This window comes from Corythoichthys intestinalis, chromosome 2, assembly GCF_030265065.1.
Source record: "Corythoichthys intestinalis isolate RoL2023-P3 chromosome 2, ASM3026506v1, whole genome shotgun sequence".
Classification (NCBI taxonomy): domain Eukaryota; kingdom Metazoa; phylum Chordata; class Actinopteri; order Syngnathiformes; family Syngnathidae; genus Corythoichthys; species Corythoichthys intestinalis.
Genome location: NC_080396.1, coordinates 17,347,917 through 17,360,690, shown reverse-complemented (window position 1 = coordinate 17,360,690; position 12,774 = coordinate 17,347,917). Strand labels below are relative to the sequence as shown.

Sequence of the window (12,774 nt, the reverse complement as noted above, 5' to 3'; positions counted from 1 at the left end):
ATGTTGAATGTATATATCCATCTTATCTTTCCATTCCAACAATAATTTACAGAATATGGCATATTTTATAGATGGTTTGAACTGCGATTAATTACGATTAATTAATTTTTAAGCTGTAATTAACTCGATTAAAATTTTTAATCGTTTGACAGCCCTAATTATAGTATAATAAATAATAATAAAACACTATTAATTAAATCGCTAATAACCAAATAACCCTCTCTGGGTTCTCCAAAGAAAAAAAGCCAGGAAATAAATAACACTATTGAGGGGGGGAAAATTTTTTTTTTTTTTTTGTTCAAGGGGCCGGACCAAATGTGGAGGCGGGCCATATCCCGCCCGCGGGCCGTAGTTTGGGGACCCCTGGGTTAAATCATGTGATGATGCAGGACATGGGTACATTTCAAAGATGTAAGAAATTGATTTGAACAACTTGTGTTCTTTAAAAACTAGAAACACCGTTTTAAATGAAACTATAAGGCATTCATGATTCTGTAAAATGAGCATGATCGAACATAAAATTATGGAAACTACTCAGACAACTTATTCACTAGTAACTTTTATGACTCTCCAACATTCTGAACAAATACAAAAAAACTTTACCTGGGTTTTTGTATACAGTATTAGTAAAGTGACAAGACTTGCAGCAAGCTAACCTCAAAATGATTACATCCTCTCCATCTTTATACATCAACTACATTACAATCTCTAGCTGACCGTTCCAAAAGTTACTTCTACCAGCTCTGTTGGAATGTGTGGCGAAATATTAAAAGTGTGGAATCATTAACTTAAAAGAAACAGCAGTCTTCACAATTTCTTCTGACATTAATTGTAATATATAGATTTTTTTTTTTTACAAAAGAAACCGCCTCCGCTGTCGAGCAGACAAATCTTAGCTCAGTGTTTGCTTTATCTTGGCTACTCCTATCAGTCATTTAAACTTGAATTCAGGGCATCTATCTTGAAAAACCACATAGAAAATAGCATAACATGATGAGCGCTACAGTTCATGTTTGAATTTAAACCCAAACAGCCATGGCCAAATAAATTCAGACAGGTAAAAATGTTAATCTCATTACATAGCAGCTTTTGGTAGGCTGAGATATTAAGCAGCGAGTGAACAATTTTTCCTGCAAGCCAATGGAAGCAAAAACAAGGACATAGCTGAATTTGAAACTTTCGATCTGCATGGCCATATTAGTGCCTGAAATAGTGGTCTTGAGTAGAAATATTGAATTGTCAACAGAAAGACGTGGTCAGGAAAAGCTACGATTCTGTGGCAATACAGCTCACAAAAAAAGTGCTCTAACACAAGTTCACTCTCAAGTGCATCACAGCTTGCTGTGTAACTAGATAAGTGTGCCCACTCTCAAAAAGTGCATTTTACATCCGGTGGCTTGGTGAGTACAGGAGTTTTCAAACAATGTTCTTCTGAGGAACCTGTTGTGTTTAGTATGTGTAGCTGATTTGTGTATGGTTTGTAAAAATGAACTCATTGCCATCAAAGGCAGGTGTTGCACTCATAATGAAAGTGCTTTAAATTCAGTCAAAGATGAGAAGCACTTGATAGTATCAAATGGTGCTTCTATTATCGCTACAAAGCAGCATTAATCCTTACATTTTCTTTTGCAAATTCCATACAGTTGCAAAACAGAAAGCATTCTTGTCTCAGTTCGGAGTATAGTTTCAGCTTAGAAAGGTGCACGGGTTGTGCATAGATGGCAGCTTTCACTTGGGCACCAGTCCACGGGATTGTGGGTAAATTGGGGATGCTGGATTGTGCAGACTGAATGAAGAGGTCCAAGTGTTCGATTGCTTGGCTGTTCTTGGTCGACTGGATGACAAAAAACAAAGACAATTCAACTAATAGAATTCTTTGTAACAGTCATAATATACTCATTATGAACATACAGTGGTACCTCTACATACGAAGTTAATCCGTTCCAGGACCTTGTTTGTAAGTCGAAATGGTCGTATGTCGAGCAGGATTTTCCCATAGGAATACATTATAATTCCATTAATTCGTTCCACAGCCCAAAAACCTGCACTAAATCCTTAAAAAATACTGCTGGTGCTATTACAAATGGCAATTACACGTAGCAAAACAAATAAATTATAAATCAAAATTGGAATAATGTAATAAAAAGAATAATGATAATTCCAGTAATAGTGTAACGAATCGGGTTCTAATAAGGCGGACGTTTTTTTGTGTACCTGAACGCACCGCGGGGCTCACGTGCCAGAGACGGACCGGTGAGCTTGAGTTTCACTTTCACTTTGAATGTTCTCTTGAAAACACCATCACTTGCTGCAGACAGCAGGCGTTTTGTGTTGAATAAGTTGTGAAAGAAATGATGAAAACGTGGCGAAGCTGGCGATTTCTTTGGAGACAATAAGAATTGTCAGCTTAATTTATAAAGACTGGCGAACGATGGTCGGAGGAGGACCGTGGAGATGTATTGTTGAGCCATTTCACGGATGCCCACCCCACGCTCATATTTTTCTGTCATTTGCATCTTCATTTCGAAGGTAAGCATCAACTTTTTCCTTGTTTCACCACCTGTACCAACCTTTTCTGAAACCTGTGTTGATTTGTCACACAAGAAAATCCTCCGTGCATTCGTCTGCGGTGCTGCCATTGTCGTCGTATTTCGAGCATGTCGTCGGATGTAGAAACAAATGGCGAGTCAAATTTTACGTCGGATGTCGAAAAGTTCGTGTGTCGAAGCGATCGTATGTAGAGGTACCACTGTATTTCAATGAAATGGGATAAAAATGTGTATGCGAAACTTACGCAGACTTTGGTTTCCTGAGGCTTCCACTAGCACTAGCTAGAGGTGCAAAACTACTATTAAATCCAGAGGCATCCACTTGAAGATCGTCCTCATTCTTAAGCGCATCCTCCAGAGCTGCTGCTACCTTTGGAGCAATAACTGGTCGCTCATAGTCTTTGGTGGTCCGAGAAGGCATATCCATGCCAAGCAACAGAACATTCTCAGCCTGGGGGGAGGGATGAAAAAAAAAAGATGCCAAGACTCACAATTTAAGGAAAGTATTCTCAATTCAATGAGTATTTCAACCTACTTTGTATCTCAGGTCAGGACGGTCCTTCATGGCCGTCCGAGCATGGTTACTCAGAGGCCGTCTAAACCCGATGGCAGATTGAGGCCTGCTCATCATCTGATGATTACTAAATGCAAGCAAACAGAGAGCACACTTAAAAGTGAGACAATATATTGAGAAAAACAAAAACAGTGGCGCCTCAAGATACGAAAGCTTCTGTGCACAAACAAACAAAAAAATCATTTTATGGTACTTTTTAGGTTTTTTCGGTTCATATTAAAAAAAAAAAATTCAACATACATAGATGTTACGTACTGTAATAGATCATTTCAGCTCACAGTAAAACAAAAATTATGTAAATAATCACAACATATACACACCATAATGTGCTACACAATGCTCATCTGTATGAAACGAAAGAAAAGTATAACTTACAAGCAATGATTTATCAAGGCACAAACAGCCGGATGAAATAGCAAGCAATGGCTGCCCAAGTTAGCTCATCTTTTAGCACTAGTGTTTGCTAGGAGCTCAAGTAGTCATGTGACAACGTCTGTAGAAAGAGCTGACTAACAAACTAAGCGCCATTAGGTGGCAACAAAGCATTAGAAAATAAAGACAGACAATCAGAGGACATAACATCACATTGAATGAGGTGTTTTAGTATAACTTGGAATGAATTAGGCGATTTACATGAAAAGCACGATTCATTACACGAAAAAAAAAAGATACAAAAGCCATTCCGGTGCAAATTGATTTCGTATCTTGAGGTACCACTGTATAGGTTTTCATGTATTTTTGGATGTCATTCATTCATTCATTTTTCATGCCGCTGTTCCTCACGAGGGTCGCAGAGGTGCTGGAGCCTATCCCAGCTAACAACGGGCAGATGGTAGGGTACACCCTGAACTGGTTGGATTTTTGGATGTAATATCATAAAATCATTTATCTTTATCTCACATTTTAACTTGGATGTATGGAATGTGTATAGCAGTATTTCACACACCAACCTGCTATAACATTATGACCAATCTCAGATTTGTACTGACAGAGAAGTATTATGGTTGTACTACCGCAAATTTTTATCTCTTTACGCTACTAGTGCAGTTGTAGATCACTGCAATAACAATAAACAACATATCGTCTGTAGTGGCTCTCGTAACCATGTCAATCAATAATCCTAATACAGATTGGGTCTTGCCTTGAGTGCCCAATTTACTAAACATACTCAAGAAAAAGAAATCTTTTTTCCTTGTTTAGTGGTTACGGGTGTTTATTAACTCAACTGTAAAGCCCACTTGGTCTCTATTAAGTCATTTTTTGAGAGAAGTCAAGTCTCTTCTCGATAGTGGACCTTTGGTCTTTTTTTTCTTTTCTTTTTTTACATCTGTGTATTATGTTCCCAGCGATTTGTTTTTTTTTTTTTTTTTTTTTTTTTCTTGAGAAACATACACACGCATGGTGTGTGTAACAGTGGACATAGAAAAATACTGAAAAAAATATCAAGACTGAGCAACTCACTCCTCAATAAGTGTGATGGGCCTCATCTTCCAGTATTCATCCTCCTCATCAAAGAAAGCCCTGTTGACTATTTTACTCTTCTCTTCTAATGGAATGAAATTCTCAATGATAAGATGCCTAAAAGAGAAATCATAAGACAAAGACAATGAGAAAGTTGAAGTTGCATGAGAAAAGGTAAATAAATACAACAGCAGTGCTGAAGCTACTTTTTCTTTGTAATCACAACAAATGTTAAGCATTTTTTATTAGTCCCCTACATGTAATGGTTAACACTAGGGATGTCACAATGACATTTTTTGCAAGCGAGTCCGAGTCACCTGATATTGAGGATCAAGCAGAGGTGGGTAAATTACTGCTTCATAATATTACTCGTATAACTAGTAAAAGTAGTCATCCAAAAAAATGTACTCAAGTACAAGTAAAAAAGTATCCAGTGAAAAGAATACTCAAGCATTGAGTAACATTTTGTGTAACTTCTTATTTTTGTTTTGATTTTTTTTCTTTTAATTTAAACAATGGTATTTTTTTTCTCTCAGCAAACTTATCTATATGAACTGTTGTTATAATGATACTGGGGAGACAGTTTTAAATCAGCATTTTGATTCGTGTTGAGGGCAGCGCTCCATGTCAAATACTTCATTTGTTACGGTGCTTTAAAGACTCATGATTGAACAGGCTTTCGTGATCATAGAACGGCAAGCTTGCGTCTGATTGGTGGAATGAAGTCATATGATTATTGTTGCGAAGTCTCATTGGAGAAATTAGTAGCGCTATTTTTGGTAATAGCAATAGCATCGCTAGCAAAAAAAATCTCATTTGTACAATAAAGAGGAAAAATGTAACGGCTCTTGTGTAGCCCAAAGTAGCGGGGTAAGTGTAGTGTTTTTTTTTCCCCACAAATCTACTCAAGTAAAAGTACAAAGTATGGACTTAGTAAAACTACTCTTAAAAATACATTTTTCCCAAAAAGTTACTCAAGTAAATGTAACGGAGTACATGTAACATGTTACTACCCACATCTGGGATCAAGTGACACCAAATTTCGATCCAGATACCTCTGAAATGTATTAAGGAGGAAAAAAAAGCTCATCCAATCCCACCGCCCCAAAATTTCAATCAAGCTTTCCTAACATTATCGCTAGTGATGTAACGAGGTGCGCCGAGCCTCCGAAGTGTGTCAAGTAATGAATGGACGTTTCCGCGAACTGCGTACAGAGACCCGCTTCACCAGCTGTGCCACGTGACGGCTTCAGGAACTGGTTTAAATTTTGGTGCATGGTTTGACAAGCTGGCTATAGTATATAAACACCTCAGGCTACATTCAAAATGTAGGTGTTTGAAGGAGAATTGCGATCGGATGAGAGTTTGGACAGTTTGGATGTAGTTTGGAGAGTTAGGGAGAGGGAAAGGTATAAGAGTGAGGAGAGTAGTAGTAGTAGCAGCAGCAGCAGCAGTAGAACAGCAATTGATAGGATGGAGCCAGCAAGAAAGAGGACTTCTGTGTGGCAAAACCTTTGTTTTTGAATAAAAATAAATGAAAATCCCCCCCATGGTCTACAACATGGGTGTCCAAACCTGTCCTCAAGGGCCACTGTGGGTCCTGGTTTTTGTTCCTACCAATTGAGCAGACAGTTTAACCAATGAAGTTTGTGCTAAAACAAGCAGCACCTGACTGCAAACAATTGACTACACTTGTGAGACACCAGATTGGTAAAAGGTTGTCCTCATGATGGGTTTGAACAAAAACCCGCACCCACTGCGGCCCTATATGGAATAGTTTGGACACCACTGGTCTACAACAAAGTCCAAGTTACACAAGAATAACCTGTGCCGCTTTTCAAGTTACACAAGCATTTTAACTGTCCTCTTTCTGATTACGCTCATTCCCTTTTGAGAAAAACATTGCATAACCTGCCATATTATGATCATACCACTTGGTGGATAATTTTCCAAACACACACTACATTATATATATGATAATCTATGTACAGAGAGGATTTTGTCAGACAATATTTTGTAAATTAACTCCTTTGCAACAGACAACAAAAATCAACGAATCACATGCGTGGTTGAGAGACAACTGACATATTATATACTTAGCCAGTAGGTTGTACACATGAAGCTTTGAGAAATGAACCCTTGGCCTATAATTTATAGCCCATGTAAAAAAAAAAAAAATCAAAAATCCCATTTTTTTGCTTATCAGTTGTACAGCAAAAAAAGGATGCATACAATTAGGATTAGGTATTTTGTTTCACATTAATTCGTTTTTAAAAAGTTGAGTCATCCAATGAGATAATTGAGCCATATTGGTGGTGATTTCCTTGTCTTTTTTGCTGTCACTGGATGTTTTCTCTTTGTTCTGCAAAGTTTCAGTAATATGTGTGTTTGCGCATGCATATTATATTTACGTACACTGTATGTGTGTGTATATACTGTATATATATATACTGTATATATATATGCATACATACATATGAGTATATACTGTATATATATATATATATACACATACATATGAGTATATACTGTATATACATACATACGTACATACACATATATATACATACATACATACATACACACACATATACATATATATATATATATATATATATATATATACACACATACATATGAGTATATACAGTGCCTTGCAAAAGTATTCGGCCCCCTTGAATCTTGCAACCTTTCGCCACATTTCAGGCTTCAAACATAAAGATATGAAATTTAATTTTTTTGTCAAGAATCAACAACAAGTGGGACACAATCGTCAAGTGGAACAACATTTATTGGATAATTTAAACTTTTTTAACAAATAAAAAACTGAAAAGTGGGGCGTGCAATATTATTCGGCCCCTTTACTTTCAGTGCAGCAAACTCACTCCAGAAGTTCAGTGAGGATCTCTAAATGATCCAATGTTGTCCTAAATGACCGATGATGATAAATAGAATCCACCTGTGTGTAATCAAGTCTCCGTATGAATGCACCTGCTCTGTGATAGTCTCAGGGTTCTGTTTAAAGTGCAGAGAGCATTATGAAAACCAAGGAACACACCAGGCAGGTCCGAGATACTGTTGTGGAGAAGTTTAAAGCCGGATTTGGATACAAAAAGATTTCCCAAGCTTTAAACATCTCAAGGAGCATTGTGCAAGCCGTCATATTGAAATGGAAGGAGCATCAGACCACTGCAAATCTACCAAGACCCGGCCGTCCTTCCAAACTTTCTTCTCAAACAAGGAGAAAACTGATCAGAGATGCAGCCAAGAGGCCCATGATCACTCTGGATGAACTGCAGAGATCTACAGCTGAGGTGGGAGAGTCTGTCCATAGGACAACAATCAGTCGTACACTGCACAAATCTGGCCTTTATGGAAGAGTGGCAAGAAGAAAGCCATTTCTCAAAGATATCCATAAAAAGTCTCGTTTAAAGTTTGCCACAAGCCACCTGGGAGACACACCAAACATGTGGAAGAAGGTGCTCTGGTCAGATGAGACCAAAATTGAACTTTTTGGCCACAATGCAAAACGATATGTTTGGCGTAAAAGCAACACAGCTCATCACCCTGAACACACCATCCCCACTGTCAAACATGGTGGTGGCAGCATCATGGTTTGGGCCTGCTTTTCTTCAGCAGGGACAGGGAAGATGGTTAAAATTGACGGGAAGATGGATGCAGCCAAATACAGGAACATTCTGGAAGAAAAACCTGTTGGTATCTGCACAAGACCTGAGACTGGGACGGAGATTTATCTTCCAACAGGACAATGATCCAACACATAAAGCCAAATCTACAATGGAATGGTTCAAAAATAAACGTATCCAGGTGTTAGAATGGCCAAGTCAAAGTCCAGACCTGAATCCAATCGAGAATCTGTGGAAAGAGCTGAAGACTGCTGTTCACAAACACTCTCCATCCAACCTCACTGAGCTCGAGCTGTTTTGCAAGGAAGAATGGGCAAGAATGTCAGTCTCCCGATGTGCAAAACTGATAGAAACATACCCCAAGCGACTTGCAGCTGTAATTGGAGCAAAAGGTGGTATTAAAGTATTAACGCAAGGGGGCCGAATAATATTGCACGCCCCACTTTTCAGTTTTTTATTTGTTAAAAAAGTTTAAATTATCCAATAAATTTTGTTCCACTCCACAATTGTGTCCCACTTGTTGTTGATTCTTGACAAAAAATTAAAATTTTATATCTTTATGTTTGAAGCCTGAAATGTGACGAAAGGTTGCAAGGTTCAAGGGGGCCGAATACTTTTGCAAGGCACTGTACTGTATATACATACATATATATATATATATATATATATATATATATATGTATATATACAGTGGGGAGAACAAGTATTTGATACACTGCCAATGGGAAAACCCATTAATTAACGGCCGTTAATTTATATATATATATATATATATATATATATATATATATATATACACAGTGAGGCAAATAAGTATTTAGTCAACCACCAATTGTGCAAGTTCTCCCACTTGAAAATATTAGAGAGGCCTGTAATTGTCAACATGGGTAGACCTCAACCATGAGAGACAGAATGTGGAAAAAAAAAAAAACAGAAAATCGCATTGTTTGACTTTTAAAGAATATATTTGCAAATCATGGTGGAAAATAAGTATTTGGTCAATACCAAAAGTTCATCTCAATACTTTGTTAATGTACCCTTTGTTGGCAATAACGGAGGCCAAACGTTTTCTGTAACTCTTCAGAAGCTTTTCCACACACTGTTGCTGGTATTTTAGCCCATTCCTCCATGTACATCTCCTCTAGAGCAGTGATGTTTTGGGGCTGTCGTTGGGCAATACGGACTTTCAACTCCCTCCACAAATTTTCTATGGGGTTGAGATCTGGAGACTGGCTAGGCCACTCCAGGACCTTGAAATGCTTCTTACGAAGCCACTCCTTTGTTGCCCTGGCTGTGTGTTTGGGATCATTGTCATGCTGAAAGACCCAGCCACGTCTCATCTTCAATGCCCTTGCTGATGGAAGGAGACAGATCAGTCGTCCTGGTCCCTTTGCAGAAAAACAGCCCCAAAGCATGATGTTTCCACCCCCATGCTTCACAGTGGGTATGGTGCAATTCAGTATTCTTTTTCTTCCAAACACAAGAACCTGTGTTTCTACAAATAGTTCCATTTTGGTTTCATTTGACCATAACACATTCTCCCAGTCCTCTTCTGGATCATCCAAATGCTCTCTAGCGAACTGCAGACGGGCCTGGACGTTTACTTTCTTCAGCAGGGGGACACGTCTGGCAGTGCAGGATTTGAGGCCCTGGCAGCGCATTGTTTTACTGATAGTAGCCTTTGTTACTGTGGTCCCAGCTCTCTGTAGGTCATTCATTAGGTCCCCCGTGTGGTTGTAAGATTTTTGCTCACCGTTCTTGTTATCATTTTGACACCACGGGGTGAGGAGGGAGTCGAAAGTCCGTGTTGCCCAACGACAGCCCCAAAACATCACTGCTCTAGAGGAGATCTGCATGGAGGAATAGGCCAAAATACCAGCAACAGTGTGTGAAAAGCTTGTGAAGAGTTACAGAAAATGTTTGGCCTCCGTTATTGCCAACAAAGGGTACATAACAAAGTATTGAGATGAACTTTTGGTATCGACCAAATACTTATTTTCCACCATGATTTGCAAATAAACTCTTTAAAAATCAAACAATATGATTTTCTTTGGTTTTTTTCCCACATTATGTCTCTCATGGTTGAGGTTTACTCATGTTGACAATTACAGGCGTCTCTTAATATTTTCAAGTGGGAGAACTTGCACAATTAGTGGTTGACTAAATACTTATTTGCCCCACTGAAAAAAAATATATATACACATTTATTTATATACAGGGGATTATATGATCATGTTTCAATGCTATTCATGGCAATAGACATCCTATCCAATTCTTTCAACCCTCCCAGTCTAAATGTTTTGGATATCTATCGCCATCAGTGGCAGCCAATGAGTTAATACTTCCCTGTGGAAATTCCTAGTTAAAATGTCGGATTTTTCATCAATGAAATAAACCTATCGGCTATATATATCAGGGATATATTCTGGCACGAACTATAATGCCATCATGTCAGTGTTGTCATGCTGAGACTTCATACTTGAGTTTAAGGTCCCGTGTGAGCTCATTCTGTGTCTGTTCCAATTCCTGGCGCTCATTAATGTGCGCTTCCTGGATGTCATTGATTTCTCCCTTCACTGCCTGCAGTTTGGCAAACAACTAGAAAGAGGACAGACAAACAGGGAAATAAGTTACTCATATACCAATGACTTTTCAAAGTGGGTAAATATAATTATTCTTCATTTTTGTAGTAGACAGTATTGCTTAACATCGTGTTATTCTCTACTTTTGTGTGGTTATTCAAGCTATTTGCACAAAATTGGAGGTGGCACAAATTGATTACATATCCGTTTAAGATCCCTGCTTAAACCTTCCATGCATGAAACTTTTTTTTTTTTTTTTTTTTTTTAACTCTTACCAGGGCACTCATTGAGCTCATTGGCTGCCACTGACGGCGCTAGACATCCAATCCATTTGACTGGGAGGGGCGAATTAACGTTTGCAGTCAAAATCAATTGGACGTCTGGCACCATCAATGCCATGCAGCAAGTTAAATACTATGAGAAAAAAAAAACTTAAGCCGTAACCAGAACGTTATTTCTGATTTTATTTCTGTTTCATTAATATAGCATTTATGAACTTGTATCAATTTATTGACAATCATATAAAATAATTTAAAAAGAAAAACAATGACGAATTAAAAAATAATAATAATAATATTAGCTTTTTTTTAATGACCAAATAACACAAATAAGTAGTCACCCTCTCTATCAAGAGTTAAAGGTCATGAATGTCAACTTTTGAATAGATGACCACTGTCCCTGAAAGGCTTAAATTGGCCGAGCAAAATATCCCAAACACTACATAGTCTTAATCTGACATATTTGAGCTTATAAAAGCCTCATCGTCTTGTTTGGGACTTCTGGTCGGGTTCTTCTCTATTTGTTGTTTTGTGCCACCTCGATTGTGTAACTAAACACACCATAAGTGTGCGACACAAAAGCCAGAATAAGAAGCACAGGATGCGATAAGTCAATTATAGCACATTAGCGAGAAGTTGCACAATGTCATTTACAGTTGGCATTGAGTCATGGATGTGACTGCCAGTCAACTTTCTCTGTCACACCTTATATATTAAGTAGTTAAGTAAAAAAAAAAGGGCATTGTCTTCTACCAGAATAACAAAAAAAGCGTGAAATTCATCACTACAGCCAATGCCGGAGTTGCAACCTTTTTCAGTTTCTTGGTTTTAATGTCGACTTCCTGTTGCAAAGAACTATACGTCTCCTTCAGCTCCAGAGTCTCCTCATCTCGACAATCCATTTGCTGTTGCATCTCTCGTTCTTTTCGTTTCTACAAACATAAAACCATATTGTTCAGAGTTCCATTCAAAATGATTCAACCCCTACTTTAACTTGTATTTTGTGTGCGCCGGGCGGAAACTTTACATCCCCACAACCATCACTCAAATGACTAATCTTTAAGCTTTTCAAGAATCCCTCGTGGAAGTAGAAGATAGCAGTCATTTTAATTTAAAATATTTTCGGTTTAATACCTGTTCAGCAATTTCTTGTCTTCTCAGCTCCAGCATCTTCTGTTGTTCATTGGTGTGATCGACAATGTTCTTTCCTCCAACTAATAGTTTACTTTCCATTGCCTAGAAAATTGTATAAGGAGAAAAAAAAACAAAATCACATGACACTTGAAGACATACAGTACATTCTTAAGCAGGAAATTGAATTTGACCATAACAAATGCGCTCAGCTAGTGGTTTTTTAACAGGAGCAACTTCAATCCAGATTTGCTATTATGCACAGAGCGGAAAACACAGACAAGACTGAAAAAGCAGTTTCTGCTCTTGCACTCCTCTCTAAAAGAAACTGCTGTATTTTAAGCCAAAACAACTGTTGTGTTTGAGAGAACTATATGTCTATATGCTGCCAATAGCAGATTCATGGCGCATTAAGCCCCCGAACTATTTTTAATTTGTCCGTTTTACCCTGAAAACCCCCGTTTACAGACGTCGCGCAACTGCTTCTGTTTTAACCCAGCCATAAAACTAAGGTAATTAATTTTATTATTTAAAATGCCTGTCATTTTTAGC

At 38.0% G+C, this 12,774-nt stretch overlaps 1 protein-coding gene across 1 annotated transcript in view; it reads right to left on the bottom strand.

Annotated features, from left to right (window-relative positions):
- Positions 1–256: 256 nt before the first annotated feature.
- Positions 257–12,774, bottom strand: part of kif3b (kinesin family member 3B) — a 15,438-nt gene continuing 2,920 nt past the window's right edge. Inside the window, exons 3-9 of the mRNA XM_057821232.1 lie at positions 12,226–12,327; positions 11,901–12,023; positions 10,711–10,829; positions 4,585–4,701; positions 3,085–3,190; positions 2,795–3,000; positions 257–1,834 (exon numbers count right to left, since the gene is read on the bottom strand). Of these exons, the coding sequence (XP_057677215.1) occupies positions 1,729–1,834; positions 2,795–3,000; positions 3,085–3,190; positions 4,585–4,701; positions 10,711–10,829; positions 11,901–12,023; positions 12,226–12,327 (879 nt within the window). The 3' untranslated portion in view covers positions 257–1,728. The remainder of the gene's footprint in view (positions 1,835–2,794; positions 3,001–3,084; positions 3,191–4,584; positions 4,702–10,710; positions 10,830–11,900; positions 12,024–12,225; positions 12,328–12,774) is intronic.